The sequence below is a fragment of the Chroicocephalus ridibundus genome, chromosome 14 (genome assembly GCF_963924245.1).
Source record: "Chroicocephalus ridibundus chromosome 14, bChrRid1.1, whole genome shotgun sequence".
In the NCBI taxonomy this organism is placed as follows: Eukaryota; Metazoa; Chordata; class Aves; order Charadriiformes; family Laridae; genus Chroicocephalus; species Chroicocephalus ridibundus.
The window spans coordinates 3,743,208-3,757,526 of record NC_086297.1 but is presented as its reverse complement, the minus strand read 5'-3'; the positions used below and the strand labels follow the sequence as shown (position 1 = coordinate 3,757,526).

Sequence of the window (14,319 nt, the reverse complement as noted above, 5' to 3'; positions counted from 1 at the left end):
GATGCAGGCAGGATGCTGGCAGGGGGAGGCTGCCGGAGGAGGCGGGGAAGCTGCAGGGGGGGAGGATGCTACGGGGTGGAGGAAGCTGCAGGTAAGAGAGGTGCAGGCAGCAGGGGTGCAGGCAGGGGGATGCAGGCAGGGGGTTGCAGGCAGGGGGTGCAGGTGGGGGATGCAGGGGGTGCAGGCGAGGGGGTTGCAGGCAGGAAGATGCAGGCAGGGAGTGCAGGTGGGGGATGCAGGCAGAGGGTGGAGGGGTTGCAGGCAGGGGGATGCAGGGGATGCAGGCAGGGAGGGATGCAGGCAGGGGGAGGGTGCAGGGGGTGCAGGCAGGAGGTGCAGGCAGGGGGAAGGGGGAAGATGCAGGCCGGGGGGTGCAGGTAGGGGGGATGCGGGCGGGGGAGGGTGCAGGCAGGGTGCAGGCAGGGTGCAGGCAGGGTGCAGGCAGGGTGCAGGCGGCGGGGGGTGCAGGCAGCAGGAAGCCGCGGAGGGGGCGGGGCAAAGCGCTCCCCCCCCCACGTGGGGCCCAGACGGGCAGGCAGCGCTCGCCCGCCATTGGCCGCGCGGCAGCCAACCAGAGGCCGCCGTTGTGCGGAGCCCGGCGCCCATTGGCTGGCGGGGAGCCCTTTTGTTCTCACCACCCGGCTGCCGTTAACCCTTTCCCCGCCCCGGCGGCGGCGGGGAGTCGGGGGGGGGGGGGGGGGGCGGGTTAACGGGGGCGGGGGGGGCCCATCGGGGCCCTTCTGCCCGCCCCCCCCCCCCCCCGCGGCCCCCGCCGGGCTGAGGCCGCGCACACTCGTGCCATGCGGCGGCGCGCGGGGCCGTGCTGCCCCCTGGCGGACGGAGCGGGGCACAGGCCGCGAGCGGGGCCGGGGGTGGGGGACGGAGAGAGGGACGGACGGACGGACGGACGGACGGACGGACGGGAGGGGTGGCTGGGGAAATGGAGGGACAGACGGGTGTAAGGAGGGATGGACGGACGCGTGCAGGGACGGATGGAAGGACGGACAGACGGACGGATGCGGGGAGGGATGGACGGACAGACAGATGGACGGACGGGTGCAGGGAGGGTTGGAAGGCCGGACAGACGGATGCAGGGAGGGACGGACAGATGGGTGCAAGGAGGGATGGATGGACAGATGTAAGGAGGGTGGACAGATTGGTGCAGGGATGGAAGGATGGACAGACGGATGCAGGGAGGGATGGACAGACAGGTGTAAGGAGGGTGGACAGGCTGGCGCAGGGATGGACAGAGGGATGCAGGGAGGGATGGAAGCATGGACAGACAGATGCGGGGAGGGACGGACGGATGGACAGATTGGTGCAGGGATGGAAGGATGGACAGACGGATGCAGGGAGGGATGGACAGACAGGTGTAAGGAGGGTGGACAGGCTGGCGCAGGGATGGACAGAGGGATGCAGGGAGGGATGGAAGCATGGACAGACAGATGCGGGGAGGGACGGACGGATGGACAGGTTGGTGCAGAGATGGCAGGGTGGCTGGACAGACAGACGGCTGCAGGGAGGGATGGAAGGACAGACAGATGGATGCAGGGAGGGACGGACAGATGGACAGGTTGGTGCAGAGATGGAAGAATGGCTGGACAGACAGACAGCTGCAGGGAGGGACGGAAGGATGGACAGACAGACAGACGGCTATAAGGAGGCTGGACAGCTTGGTGTGGGGGTGGAAGGATGGACGGACAGATGGATGCAGGGAAGGATGGACAGATGGAGAGACGGCGGCAGAGAGGGATGGAAGGATGGGCAGATGGACAGATGGTTGCAGGGAGGGATGGACAGACAGACGGAGGGATGCAGGGAGGGATGGCAGGATGGCCACAGGGACGGATGGACAGACGGCTGGAAGGATGGCTGGACAGATGGACAGCCAGAGGGATGCGGGGGGGACAGACAGCTGGCCGGGCAGGGCAGGCAGGTGGGCGCACAGAGGGACGGATGCACAGACAGACGGATGGACAGCTGGCAGGGAGGGGGTGCGGGCCAGTTGGTGGGCACAGGTGGCACGGGCTGGGTGGCCCCGGGGGCTCATCCTGCACCGGGAGGGTGGGATTCACCCTGCACCAGCCCCAGGCAATCAAGGGGACCCTCCCATGGCCAGCTCACAGCTCTGCTGGGCCAGTGGGGGGAGGGCGGAGGGTGCTGGGGGGCACCCAGCACCCCCCGACTCCCGCAGGGCCCGATCCTGGTCACCCCGACACTGAGCATTGGCACCTGCAGCTGCCCCCAGCTATGGGCCCATGTGCCCCCCCCCCCGTATCCTCCCTAGGGAGGGGTGCACACGCCCCCCCTTCCCCTGCACCCCAAAACAACAGGCAGTGGCCCTGGCACAGAGATGACAGTGGCCCTGTGCCACCCACCAAGGGGCCGACACTGGGCTCATGGTGCCAAATCAGCTCTGCTGGTCTGGGTGGGGGCATGGACAGGATGGGGACACTATGGGGACAAGCTGGGCAGCGGTGCCACCGTGGCCACCCTGTCCCTGGGGCAAATCCCACCGTTCTCAAGGGACGAGGGGCCCTGGGCCCGGCTGTGCCACCACCGTGGCCTGGGTCCCGCTGGCAGAGGGGCTCCGGGGTTTGTGCGTGTCCCCCCCATGTCCCCACATCTGACCCAGCAGTGTGGCAGCGAGCTGGCAGCAGACCTAGCAAGGGCCTAATTGCAGCCTGACCTTGGGTGCTTTAATTAATTAGCAGGTTTTTCTCTCTCCCCCTAGAAACAAGCTCAGGGGGCTCAGCCCCTGGCAGCCAAGAGCAGGGCTGGGGGTGCAGGGGACCTCCCCCCCCCCCCAGGCTGGTGACAAACCAGGGAGCCACTCCTGGCACCAGCCCACCACCAAAGCATGCCAAACCAGCTCTGCCCCGGGCAGGGTGCCACCGCCAGGGCCCAGGGCAGTGCCCGTCACCAGCCCTTGACACCTCCTTGGCACCTAAACAGCCCTTTTTAACCCCAAAGTGCCATCGTGCCATCACCAGCAGCTTCCTTGGGGAGCACAGCCAGGAGCTGCAGCTCGGTGCCAGCTCAGCTCCCACTTGTCACCCACAGGGGACAAGCTCAGGTGGTGCCACCCCCACCCCCCAGCACCCCCCCACACACACACAGAGCCCCCAAGGTGGAGTTTACTGCAGCGCTTTTTTTTTTTTTTTTTTTTATTTTCCTTACACAATGATGTGTTGTTGGGCTTTACAATTTCTCAACTTTAGGATGACGTTTACAAATTTTGGTTTCCTACCGTCATGTGAGAACATTAAGGCAACGTACAAAAAAAAAAAATCTTACATAAATTAAACGATGCATAAATTTACAGGTGTAAATGCAAAGTTTCCGCAACTCAAGTTGAGTAACTTCAGCCCCGTGATGTCGCCTGGGATTCGGGGGGGGAAGAGGAGGATGAAGACTGGTTCATAAGGCTCGGACGCGATATGTTTTTTCCCAACCTTGCTAGAACGGCAGCGACAGAAGTGAATTCTCGATGGACTCCTACCAGCCTCTACAGGAAATCTGGAATACTCCACACGGAATGTACGGCAAAACTGACTCCAAATACCCTGTACGCAGCGGCCAGGGCACGGGGAGAGGGGCCACTGTCAGTGTGGGAGCTGCGGGAGCCCCTGGTCAGCGTGGGCCGGGCCAGCCCCGCAGCCAGTAGCCGATCTGTACAGGGTATTTCACTCAGGCGTACACCGAGGGAACGGTTAACTCAAATAACGGGGTCAAATCAAGTGACAGCTCGACCGTCCAGTGCCGACATGTGTCTAACATCAGGTACAGACTTTCCAAGGGCAAGTTTTCTTTTGAAAGAAGGCTTATTCCAGTTGTATGAGGCTAGCATGAGGTGTATAGATTTGCCTGGGCAAACATATACTAGTGAGACAACTCATGCAGCAGGCGTGGGGCGCCCGCCAGCAGTCCATTTAGAAGCATTTACGGTGGACGATGGAGGGGCCGGACTCATCGTACTCCTGCTTGCTGATCCACATCTGCTGGAAGGTGGAGAGCGAGGCCAGGATGGAGCCACCGATCCAGACTGAGTACTTGCGCTCAGGGGGAGCGATGATCTGCAAAGAGGAGAGAGAGCGGCCACGGTCAGAGCGGGCTGGGCCTTCTCCTGCCCTCCCTCCACCCCCCAGCCAGGTCTCGCAGCGTTTCTTACCTTGATCTTCATTGTGCTGGGCGCCAGGGCCGTGATCTCCTTCTGCATCCTGTCAGCGATGCCGGGGTACATGGTGGTGCCTCCGGACAGCACCGTGTTGGCGTACAGGTCCTTCCTGATGTCCACATCACACTTCATGATGGAGTTGAAAGTGGTCTCGTGAATGCCGCAGGACTCCATGCCTGGAGAAGAGTTGCAGGTTCGTTAGCACACACGAAGCACCTCGGTTTGGTCACACCAACCCCAACAGCCCCAGGAAGCCCACACCTACCCAGGAAAGAGGGCTGGAAGAGAGCTTCTGGACACCTGAACCTCTCATTGCCAATGGTGATCACCTGGCCGTCGGGCAGCTCATAGCTCTTCTCCAGGGAGGAGGAGGAGGCAGCAGTGGCCATCTCCTGCTCGAAGTCCAGGGCGACGTAGCACAGCTTTTCCTTTATGTCACGGACAATTTCCCTTTCGGCTGTGGTGGTGAAGCTGTAGCCTCTTTCTGTCAGGATCTTCATGAGGTAGTCTGTCAGGTCACGGCCAGCCAAGTCCAGGCGGAGGATGGCGTGGGGCAGAGCATAACCCTCGTAGATGGGCACAGTGTGGGTGACACCATCCCCGGAGTCCATAACAATACCAGTGGTACGACCAGAGGCATACAGGGACAGCACAGCCTGGATAGCCACATACATGGCTGGGGTGTTGAAGGTCTCAAACATAATCTGGGAGAAGAGGAAAAAAATCAGTTAGCACCGAGTAATGAGCTGGGTCACTCACACCCATGTTAAAACACACATGCTGACATGCAGAAAAAAAACTCGTGTGTGAAGGAAAAAAAAAAAAGCAAAGAATGCAGGCAGAAACACAAATGAAAGAAACCTGAGGCGTCAGGGAAGAAATGCCAGGAGTACAGAGCCCTGAAAATGTCGGGAGAAAGAAAATAAAAGAAACTCAGGTTTAAGATGCCATAATGACAGGAGGTTCGGGAATAAGACAAGAGCAAAGGGCGGCCAGTGGCGGGTGAGCAACCGTACCTGTGTCATCTTCTCCCTGTTGGCCTTGGGGTTGAGGGGGGCCTCGGTGAGCAGGACGGGGTGCTCCTCGGGGGCCACCCGCAGCTCGTTGTAGAAGGTGTGGTGCCAGATCTTCTCCATGTCATCCCAGTTGGTGACGATGCCGTGCTCGATGGGGTACTTCAGGGTGAGGATCCCCCTCTTGCTCTGCGCCTCATCCCCCACGTAGCTGTCCTTCTGCCCCATCCCCACCATCACGCCCTGGGAAACCGAAGCTCAGTCAGCGCCCGCACGGTCCCGCACCGCCCCGGCTCTGCCCGCCCCTCCGCTCCTCCCCCCGCCATACCTGGTGTCGGGGGCGACCGACGATGGAGGGAAACACGGCGCGGGGAGCGTCGTCCCCGGCAAACCCGGCCTTGCACATGCCGGAGCCATTGTCGATGACGAGGGCGGCGATCTCCTCTTCCATGGCGGAGGTCTCTGCGGCGGAGGAGGCCCGGTCAGCGATCACCCGCCCCGGGACGACAAGATGGCGGCTGGCCCTGACAGACCGCGGCCGCCACCGCCCGCCCCCCCCCCGCCCCGCGGTTTGAATCTCCCGCGCCCTGACGTCACCCATCGCCGCAGCCAATCGTGCCGCGCCCCCCTCACACACCCGTTCAAACGGGCGAAACCATTCCAGTGTGGTCGGGGGGGGGACGACAGTGAGGGGAACGGCCACATCCCGCCCCGGCCGGGACCGACCCGCCGCCCCCCCCCCCCTCCCCTCCCGAAGGCTGCAGCAAAAGGGGGCGGTGGGGGAAAGGGGGAGGGCGCGGGCCACGCCCCGCGGCCGCCGGTGCGGCGGGGCCAGGGCCGGTACCTGTGCGGGGGAAGCTGCTGTCGGCGCTGAGGGAGACGGTGCCGCCTGATCTGCTGCCGCCGGCTGAGTGAGACCGTACGCCTGCCAGCCCCGCGCTTTTATACCCAGGGGGCGACAGCCCCGCCCACCCGGCCGAGAACATCGCCATATATGGAGATCTTTCAGAAACACGCCTTCTCATTGGCTGGCGCGGCCCCGGCCACGTGGGGCGGCTGCCGGGCTGCCCCCGCCCCGCGGCACCCCGGAACCTGCATGGGGCTGCGGGGGGGGGCGGCGGCGACCCCCGGCCCCGGCGGGGACCCCCCCGGCCGCGCCGCCCGGCAGCACCCCCGGCAGCACCGGGCACCCCCCGCCGGGCACCGGGCCCAGTCCCCGGGGCGGCAGCCGGTTGCCCTCCAGTAGCGCCGGGGCCTGGCCGGGCCTGGCCCCGCACCCCGAAGGTGGCATCGTGCCCCCCCCCCCCCCCCCCCCCCCACTCCGCCCCGGGGCAGCACCGGGCACCCCCCATCCCCGGGCAGCACGTGCACGGCCTCGGGCAGCACGTGCACCCCACCGACGGCACGTGCACCCCACCGGCGGGGGGTGCACCCCACCCACAGCACCCCCCTGCAGCACCGGCAACCCCCCCCCAGCACCTGCACACCCCCACCGGCAGCACCGGGCACTCCCCGGGGCTGGCACCCCCCCTTCCCCCCTCCCCGCCCTCAGTTAGGCACCCCCGGAGCCCACCGCCCCACCGGCAGCACCGCCCAGCCCTGGGGCAGCACCGAGCGCCCCAGCTGCACCCCCGGGCTCCGGTGATGGTCCCTCATGGGTGAAACCATGTACCCTGTCGGTGACACCGCGTACCCTATAGGTGACACCACTATAGGTACCCCCCTGAGCGTCACACATAGGCCGGCTGGGCCTCCATAGCAGCACCCAGCACCCCCGGCAGCGCCGGCCCACCGGCAAGCCAGCGCCGGGCACCCCAAAAAGCTCTGCCTCAGCTCCGGCACAGCGCGCACCCCAGGGGACGGTGCCAACACCCCACGGGCGGCACCCTCCCTGGGGTCAGCATCCCCCACAGGCATCCCTGGCTGCACCCCCCCCACCCTGAGCATCTCCCCAGGGGACCCCCACCAGCCCCGCTCCAGCAGCCCCCCGTGGCCCCGCTAGCCTGGGACCCCCCTGTGTGCCCGAGACCCCCGCTTTGTCTGGGGGTGCCAGGGCCGTGCACCCCGCACTGCTCTGGGTGTCACGGGCACGGCTCACACCTGTACACCATGCCAGAGGCCATGCCAGGTAGCCATGCACCATGTCAGGTAGCCATGCACCAACGTCAGGGTAGCCACACACCGTGTCAGGTCACCACACACCTTGTCAGCTAGCCATGCACCAATGTCAGGTAGCCATGCGCTAAGTCAGGTAGCTATGTGCCATGTCAGGTTGCCGCACACTACGTCAAGTAGCCATACACCATGTCAGGTAGCCACACGCCATGCCAGGTAGCAGTATGTCAGGTAGCTATGTGCCATGGTCAGTTGCCACACACTATGTGAAGTAGCCACACACTGTGTCAGGTACCAAAAACACCATGTCAGGTAGCCATGTACCCTGTCAGGTAGCCACACACCATGCCAGAGGACCAACATGCCGTGCTGGCAACCCACACACCCACTGCCCAGCCTGGCCCCCTGTGCCCCCAGCCCCTCCGGTGACGGTGGTGGCTGCCGGCCTTGCCGTCACCCATGTCTGTGCCAGGAGCAGCCGGTGGCAGAAGCTTCCGAGGGATCCCCAGCCCCGCTCGGGGACAAACTGCCGCACGCTCAGGCCTCCCCCGGCAGGGCCCGGTGCCACCGGCGGGGCAGCAGCAGCAGGACCCAGGGTGCCGGGTGCGGGGCAGGGGGTGCCAGCGCTGGGTGGGTGGCAGCGGGATGGGGGGTCTCGGCACAGCTCCAGGGGTCTAACTTATGTCCTTGTGCCAGCGCTGAGCGGCCGGCATGGCCCAGTGGGCAGTGGAGGGCTGGGGCTGGTGGCCGTGTGGCCACCGGCACCTGGGGGTCTGGCTGAGGGGGCGACGCGCAGGTGACAGCCGCTGCTCCCCATGCTGGGGGGCCGGGGACTGGCTGGACCCCCCCAGACGGGACTCCCCGGGGTGGGCACCCCCCACCCGTGACTCAGGACCTGCCGTGGACACGGACACCAGGAGCCATCAGGGTGGGGGCGACACCGATGTGACGCTGCGGGGCCGGACCGATACCGGGGGGGGGGGGGGGGGGGGGGGGGGGTCGGGGGGGGCCCGGGGCGGGGCCGGGTCCCTGCCCGGTGTTTTCCTCTGCCAAAGAAGGCAGCGCGGTGAGTAAGGGCGGGCAGGGCGGGCAGGGCAGGCAGGGAGGGGGCGGGCAGGGCAGGGCAGGCCGGGGGTGCCCCCGCCGAGCGGGGGCGGGCGCAGGCGGCCCGTCCCGGCCGTATTAGGAGCGATCGGACCCGGTGGCAGCGGGACGCCCGGCCCCGACACCGCCCCGTGGGGACCTTCGGCCGGGACGCGGGGGGGAGGAGGAGGAGGAGGAGGAGGAGGAGGAGGCGGGGGGGAGGAGGAAGGCGCCGCGCCCCGCTCCGCCCCGCTGCCCGGCGCCGCGGGGGTGCGGGTGTGTGTGTGTGTGCCTGTCCCCCCCCCCCAGCCTGTGCGCAGCCTCCGTCGCCGCGGTGACACACAGTCCCCGTCCCCTCCCGTCGCCATGGGGACACGCAGCCACCGTCCCCTCCCGTCGCCGCGGTGACGGCCGGCTGTTGGCGCCGGGGGGGGGGGGGGGGGGGGGGGGAGGCGATGGGGTCCCCAGGGGCCGGGCACCGCCACCCACCCCTCCGGAGCAACCCCCCACCGTAGCCCTCCGGACCCCGACCCCGCCTCCCCCCCAAACCCCTGCCCTGTCCCCCCCCCTCCGTCTGCCAGCCCCACGCTGGGGGGCTCTGCACCCCCCCAGGCCGGGGAGTCCCGCACCCCCCATCCCTCCCGGGAAGGGTGTTGGATGGGAACCGGGAAGGGTGTTGGTCGGGAACAAGAGTGGCCCCCCCCACCCCGCGACAGGGGGCAGGAGGGGCTGTCACGAGTGTGTCAGGTCTCAGCGTCTGCGCCCCCCCCCCCCCCCCCACCAGGGAGTCCCCCGGCGTGGGAAGGGGTCTGGCTGTCCCGAAGGCGGGGGGATGCGGGGACAGGCTGTGGGGCAGGATCCAGACAGCGCCCCCCCCCCCGCCACAATGGGAACCTGACCCCCCGCCGAGTTGGGGGGGCTGGGGGGGCCTGGCGTGTATAAATACAGCTCCTGGCTGCTCTGCCAGGCAGGTGCCGGTGCGCACCTGCCGAGAGCCGGCATGGCTGCCCTGACAGACCCTGGGGGGGGCGCCCACATTCCCCCCCACTTCCCCCCAGCCCCCTGGAGCCCCCCAGCCCCTGCAGGACCCTGACCCACTTATCCCCCCCCCCCCCCCCCCCCCCCCCCGGCTCGAAAGCCGACCCGTATCCGTTTCGGCGGGGGTCAGTTACACGGCGGGTCGGGTAACGCAGCGGCTGGGGGGCCGCGGCACCCCCCCAGTGCGGTAAGAGAGAGCCCGGCCATGAAAAAGTCATGAGGCAACCAATCCCCAGGACCTATTTTCGGGAACAATAACTGGGCACTGCGCTGACACCGGAGCCGCGGGGCCGGGAGGAAGGCGGCAGCGGGAGCCATCACGGCCGGGACCTCGCTGCGGCACAGTGGCATCACCGGTGCGTGGCCAGTCCCTGGCACCGGAGCTGGCACCGGGTGTCGGAGTGGTTTGGGATGCAGGCAGTGGCAGGGCCTGTCCCCAGGTCTCTGCAGTGGCCGGGGGTCCCTGCAGCTGTGCCTGTCCCAGCTGGCGTCAGGGGGGTCCAGGTGGGCCGGGGGGAATGTTCCCCGCACCCCTGTCCCCACCGAGGCAGCGCACCCACACCACCGTCATGAGCTTCAGCCGGCCTCAGCCCTGTGGATGGCGGGGTTCCAGCCATGGCCCCCAGTGGGCTGGGGGTGGGGGGGGGGCAGGCCGTGACCCCGATCTACAGCAGGAGGGATTTGGGACCACAGGACAGATGGAGGCCAAGGGCCCCAAAGCAGGATAAAAGGTTTAAAGTAATCAAAATGCCTGGCTAATTGGTAAGGCGCTTAGGGGCTGGCTGGGAGGCGGCACGGCTGGAGGTGACCTGCTGCTGAATCAGAGGGGCCGGTAACCTTAACCTGCCGGGAACGGATACACCGGCCCGCGCCCGGATCGGGTTCCCAACCAAGTTTTCCACTCGCGGCTCAACAGGCGAGAGCCGGGACGGTGACAGCAGCCGGTGGCGTGGCCGCGCAGCCAAGGAGCCGGCCAGGGGCTGCCGCGGTTCCCCCTCGCCCGGGGTCTCGGCGAAAGCCCCGCTGCCACCCCGGCATCTGCCGCAATCTGTCCGGACTCGGTAATCCTACCTGTGGCTAATTAAACGGGCCACGGCCCACCCCATCGCCCCCCCGCCGTGCCCAAGCTGTGCCCAACTGCCCCGTGGGGCCAGTGCGGCAGCGGCACCGGGCCAGCGCGGACGTCCCCGGTCGGCCCCGCCGCGACGCCCGGGCTAGGCAGGGCCGGGGAGCCCCCACCGCCCCCCCGGGGGCCGCCCCGCGCCGGCGGAAGATGCCAACGAATGGGATCCACCAGGTCCTGAAGATCCAGTTCGGGTTGATCAACTGCGAGGGCCGGTACCTGACGGCAGAGAGCTTCGGCTACAAGGTGAACGCCTCGGCGCCCAGCCTCAAGCGCAAGCAGATCTGGACGCTGGAGCAGGATGAAGCCGACAGCTCCGTCGTCTTCCTCAAGAGCCACCTGGGCCGGTACCTGGGTGCCGACAAGGACGGGAAGGTGCGGTGCGAGGCCGAGCAGCCCGGGCGGGACGAGCGCTTCAGCATCATCACCCAGTCGGACGGGCGCTGGGCGCTGCAGTCGGCCCCGCACCGGCGGTTCTTCGGGGGCCGGGAGGATCGCCTCTCCTGCTTCGCCCCCAGCGTGACGGAGGGCGAGCTCTGGACCGTGCACCTGGCCATGCACCCCCAGGCCAACCTGCTGAGCGTCAGCCGCCGCCGCTACGCCCACCTCAGCGCCCACGAGGACGAGATCGCCACCGACAGCAACCTGCCCTGGGGGGTGGACGCCCTCATCACCCTCTGCTTCCAGGACAAGAAGTACAGCCTGCGCACCGCCGACGAGCGCTACCTGCGCTGCGACGGCACCCTGGTGCCCGAGCCCGGCGCCCGCACGGGCTACACCCTCGAGTTCAAGGCGGGCAAGTTGGCTTTCAAGGACTGCGACGGCAAATACCTGGCGCCCACGGGGCCCACCGGCACCCTCAAGTCCGGCCGTAGCTCCAAGCCGGGCAAAGACGAACTCTTCGACCTGGAGGAGAGTCACCCCCAGGTGGTCTTCATGGCGGCCAACGGCAGATACGTCTCCATCCGGCAGGGTAAGGGCTGCCCGCGCCCCGCTGCCGCTCCCGGCTTGCCCTGGGGCTGCGATGGGATCCGTGGGAGCACCCCTGGGACCCCCAACCGCAGGGGGAGACCCTACAATAACAGGAGGGGGGAGGTGGTGGGCAGTAGCGGAGGGGGGCGCGCAGCAGGGAGGCTGTGCGGGGCTCCGGGGGGGTGCACGGGGGTGTGTGTGTGCGTGTGCAGGGCTCCGTGGGCGTGCACGGGGGCGGCTGGGTGAGTGTACAGGCTGTGTTTTCTGTGTAGGGCTTCGTGGGGGGGTGCACGGGGTGGGGGCGTGTGTGCACGGGGCTCCGTGGGGGTGTATAGGGGTGCGTGTGCCTCTGTGTGTGTGTGTGCAGTGCTCCGTGGGCGTGCACAGGGGGCTGCGTGTGTGTGTGTGCAGGGCTCCGTGGGCGTGCACAGGGGTGTGTGTGTGTGTGTAGGGCTCCATGGGTGTATATAGGGATGTGTGTGTGCGCGCGCAGGGCTCCGTGGGTGTATATAGGGGTGTGAGGGCATGTGTGCAGGGCTCCGTGGGTGTGCACAGGGGTGTGTGCACCTGTGCAGGGCTCCGTGGGTGTATATAGGGGTGTGAGTACATGTGTGCAGGGCTCCGTGGGTGTGCACAGGGGTGCGTGTGTGTGTGTGCAGGGCTCCATGGGTGTGCACAGGGGTGTGTGCACCTGTGCAGGGCTCCGTGGGTGTATATAGGGGGGTGTGAGGGCATGTGTGCAGGGCTCCGTGGGTGTGCACAGGGGTGCATGTGTGTGTGTGCAGGGCTCCGTGGGTGTATATAGGGGGGTGTGAGGGCATGTGTGCAGGGCTCCGTGGGTGTGCACAGGGGTGTGTGCACCTGTGCAGGGCTCCGTGGGTGTGCACAGGGGCATGTGTGTGTGTGCAGGGCTCCGTGGGTGTATATGGGGGGGTGTATGCATGTGCAGGGCTCCGTGGGTGTGTGTAGGAGTGCGTGTACGTGTGTGCAGGGCTCCGTGGGGTGCCTGCGGGGACACGCGTTGGCGTGTGCAGCCCATACGTGTTTGTGCACGGGCGACGCTGTGCGTGCACACGCGTGTGCACAGCTCGGTGCAGGCCGCGTGCGCAGCTCTGCATGCGCATACGTGGCGCATACGTGTAGGGCTGTACTCGGCGCCGCAGGCAAACGCGTGGCTCTCTGCGGTGCCACGCGTGTGCTGGGCTCCGCACAGCCGTGTGTGTGTGTTTGCACACTCAGCTCCGTGTGTGCGTGTCCTCCCTGGCGCAGGCTGAGCCCGGCAGCCCAAGGCTGGGCAGAGCCGTGCCCGCAGCGGGGATGGCACCACGGCCCCCAGAGCCCATGGGGGTCCCCAAGGGACCCCCGTGGCCCGTGCAGCGGTGGCTGTGCCATGCCCCCGGCTGCCCTACCGTCCCTGTGGGCAGCGGGAACACTCCTGCCCCTGTGCCAAGCGGCTTAGGGCCGGGTGACGGTGGCGAGCAGGCTATAAATAGAGGGTTTGTGCACCGCGGCGCTAACCAGATGGACGTGGCAGCAATCAGATTAACCAGCCCAATTAGCACGATTGTTCGCAGAAGGATTTTCCGCTGCCGGGAGGGGCCGGGGAGGGCGAGCGCAGCCGCAGCTCTCAGGCGCATGTGGCCGGAGCAGGGCCGGTGCCGACGGCCGCTGCCGCCCGCAGGCGTCAACGTCTCGGCGAACCAGGACGAGGAGCTGAACCACGAGACCTTCCAGCTCCAGATCGACCGCGACACCAACAAGTGCAGCCTGCACACCAACACCGGCAGCTACTGGACCCTCGTGGCCCATGGGGGCATCCAGGCCGTGGCCACCGAAGTGTGAGTGAGGCCGTGCAGCAGCATGGGGCTGCGGGGGGGCACAGGGAAGGGGGTCTGGGGGACACAGGCTGCCCCGGCTCACGCTCTCCCTCCACCGCCAGCGCTGCCAACACCATGTTTGACATCGAGTGGCGCGGGCGGCGGGTGGCCCTGCGCGCCAGCAACGGCCGGTACGTCTGCACCAAGAAGAACGGGCAGCTGGCAGCTGTCAGCGACACCGTGGGTAAGTGCTGGGTTGGGTGGGGGGGTCCTGGCCTCGGCCCCCCGCCCCGGGGTGCTCAGGGCCAGGGTCCCACGCAGGGGAGGATGAGGAGTTCACCCTGAAGCTGATCAACCGTCCGATGCTGGTGCTGCGAGGCGAGCATGGCTTCGTCTGCTACCACCGCGGCTCCAACCTGCTCGACTCCAACCGCTCCATCTACGACGTCTTCCACATCAGCTTCAGCGACGGCGCCTACCAGATCCGAGGTGGGCAGCGGGCTGGGGGGCTACTGGTGGTCCATCTGGACCCCACTGATGGCCCCGGGGGTCTCTCCACAGGCCAAGGGGGCAAGTTCTGGTATGTGGCGAGCAGCGGCTCGGTGTGCAGCGATGGGGACCTCTCTGAGGATTTCTTCTTCGAGTTCCGGGAGCGGGGACGCGTGGCCATCAAAGGGAAGAACGGCCGGTACCTGCGCGGGGACCCGGCCGGCACCTTGCGTGCTGACAGCGAGTCCGTGCTGCGGGCCACACTCTGGGAATACTGACCTGCCTGGCCCCGGTCCCCCGCCATGGCGTCTCCCAGCCCGCCCGGGGGCACCAGCTCGTCCCCAGGCAAAGGATGGCGGTGGAGCCGGTGGTGGCACCATCCATGGCAGCTGTGTCCCCAGCCCACCTCGACTCACAGCATTAAAGTCAGTCTGGATCCCACCGGGGCAGTGCCTTGTCTTCCCTCCCCTCCCGCAGCCCCCAGGATCCAGC

General features: G+C 67.2%; 2 protein-coding genes across 2 annotated transcripts; one reads left to right on the top strand and one right to left on the bottom strand.

Annotated features, from left to right (window-relative positions):
• Positions 1-3,167: 3,167 nt before the first annotated feature.
• ACTG1 (actin gamma 1) lies at positions 3,168-6,128 on the bottom strand. The gene is made up of 6 exons (XM_063352608.1): positions 6,035-6,128; positions 5,519-5,652; positions 5,194-5,433; positions 4,443-4,881; positions 4,172-4,353; positions 3,168-4,076 (listed from the first exon to the last, which is right to left on the bottom strand). Exons 2-6 carry the CDS (start codon positions 5,639-5,641, stop codon positions 3,933-3,935), a joined length of 1,128 nt encoding a protein of 375 aa, XP_063208678.1. The 5' UTR covers positions 5,642-5,652; positions 6,035-6,128; the 3' UTR covers positions 3,168-3,932.
• Positions 6,129-10,171: 4,043 nt separating this feature from the next.
• On the top strand, positions 10,172-14,137 carry FSCN2 (fascin actin-bundling protein 2, retinal). The gene is made up of 5 exons (XM_063352142.1): positions 10,172-11,522; positions 13,203-13,359; positions 13,461-13,582; positions 13,660-13,827; positions 13,900-14,137. Exons 1-5 carry the CDS (start codon positions 10,700-10,702, stop codon positions 14,103-14,105), a joined length of 1,476 nt encoding a protein of 491 aa, XP_063208212.1. The 5' UTR covers positions 10,172-10,699; the 3' UTR covers positions 14,106-14,137.
• The last annotated feature ends 182 nt before the right edge of the window (positions 14,138-14,319 follow it).

Coding starts and splice junctions, on each gene's coding strand:
- ACTG1 (XM_063352608.1), bottom strand. CDS start 5,641: ATGGAAGAGGAGATCGCCGCCCTCGTCATCGACAATGGCTCCGGCATG. Junction 4,882..5,193: donor ACAGGGAGAAGATGACACAG/GTACGGTTGCTC, acceptor CTCTTCTCCCAG/ATTATGTTTGAGACCTTCAA. Junction 4,354..4,442: donor CTTCCAGCCCTCTTTCCTGG/GTAGGTGTGGGC, acceptor ACTCTTCTCCAG/GCATGGAGTCCTGCGGCATT.
- FSCN2 (XM_063352142.1), top strand. CDS start 10,700: ATGCCAACGAATGGGATCCACCAGGTCCTGAAGATCCAGTTCGGGTTG. Junction 11,523..13,202: donor ATACGTCTCCATCCGGCAGG/GTAAGGGCTGCC, acceptor TGCCGCCCGCAG/GCGTCAACGTCTCGGCGAAC. Junction 13,828..13,899: donor CGGCGCCTACCAGATCCGAG/GTGGGCAGCGGG, acceptor GTCTCTCCACAG/GCCAAGGGGGCAAGTTCTGG.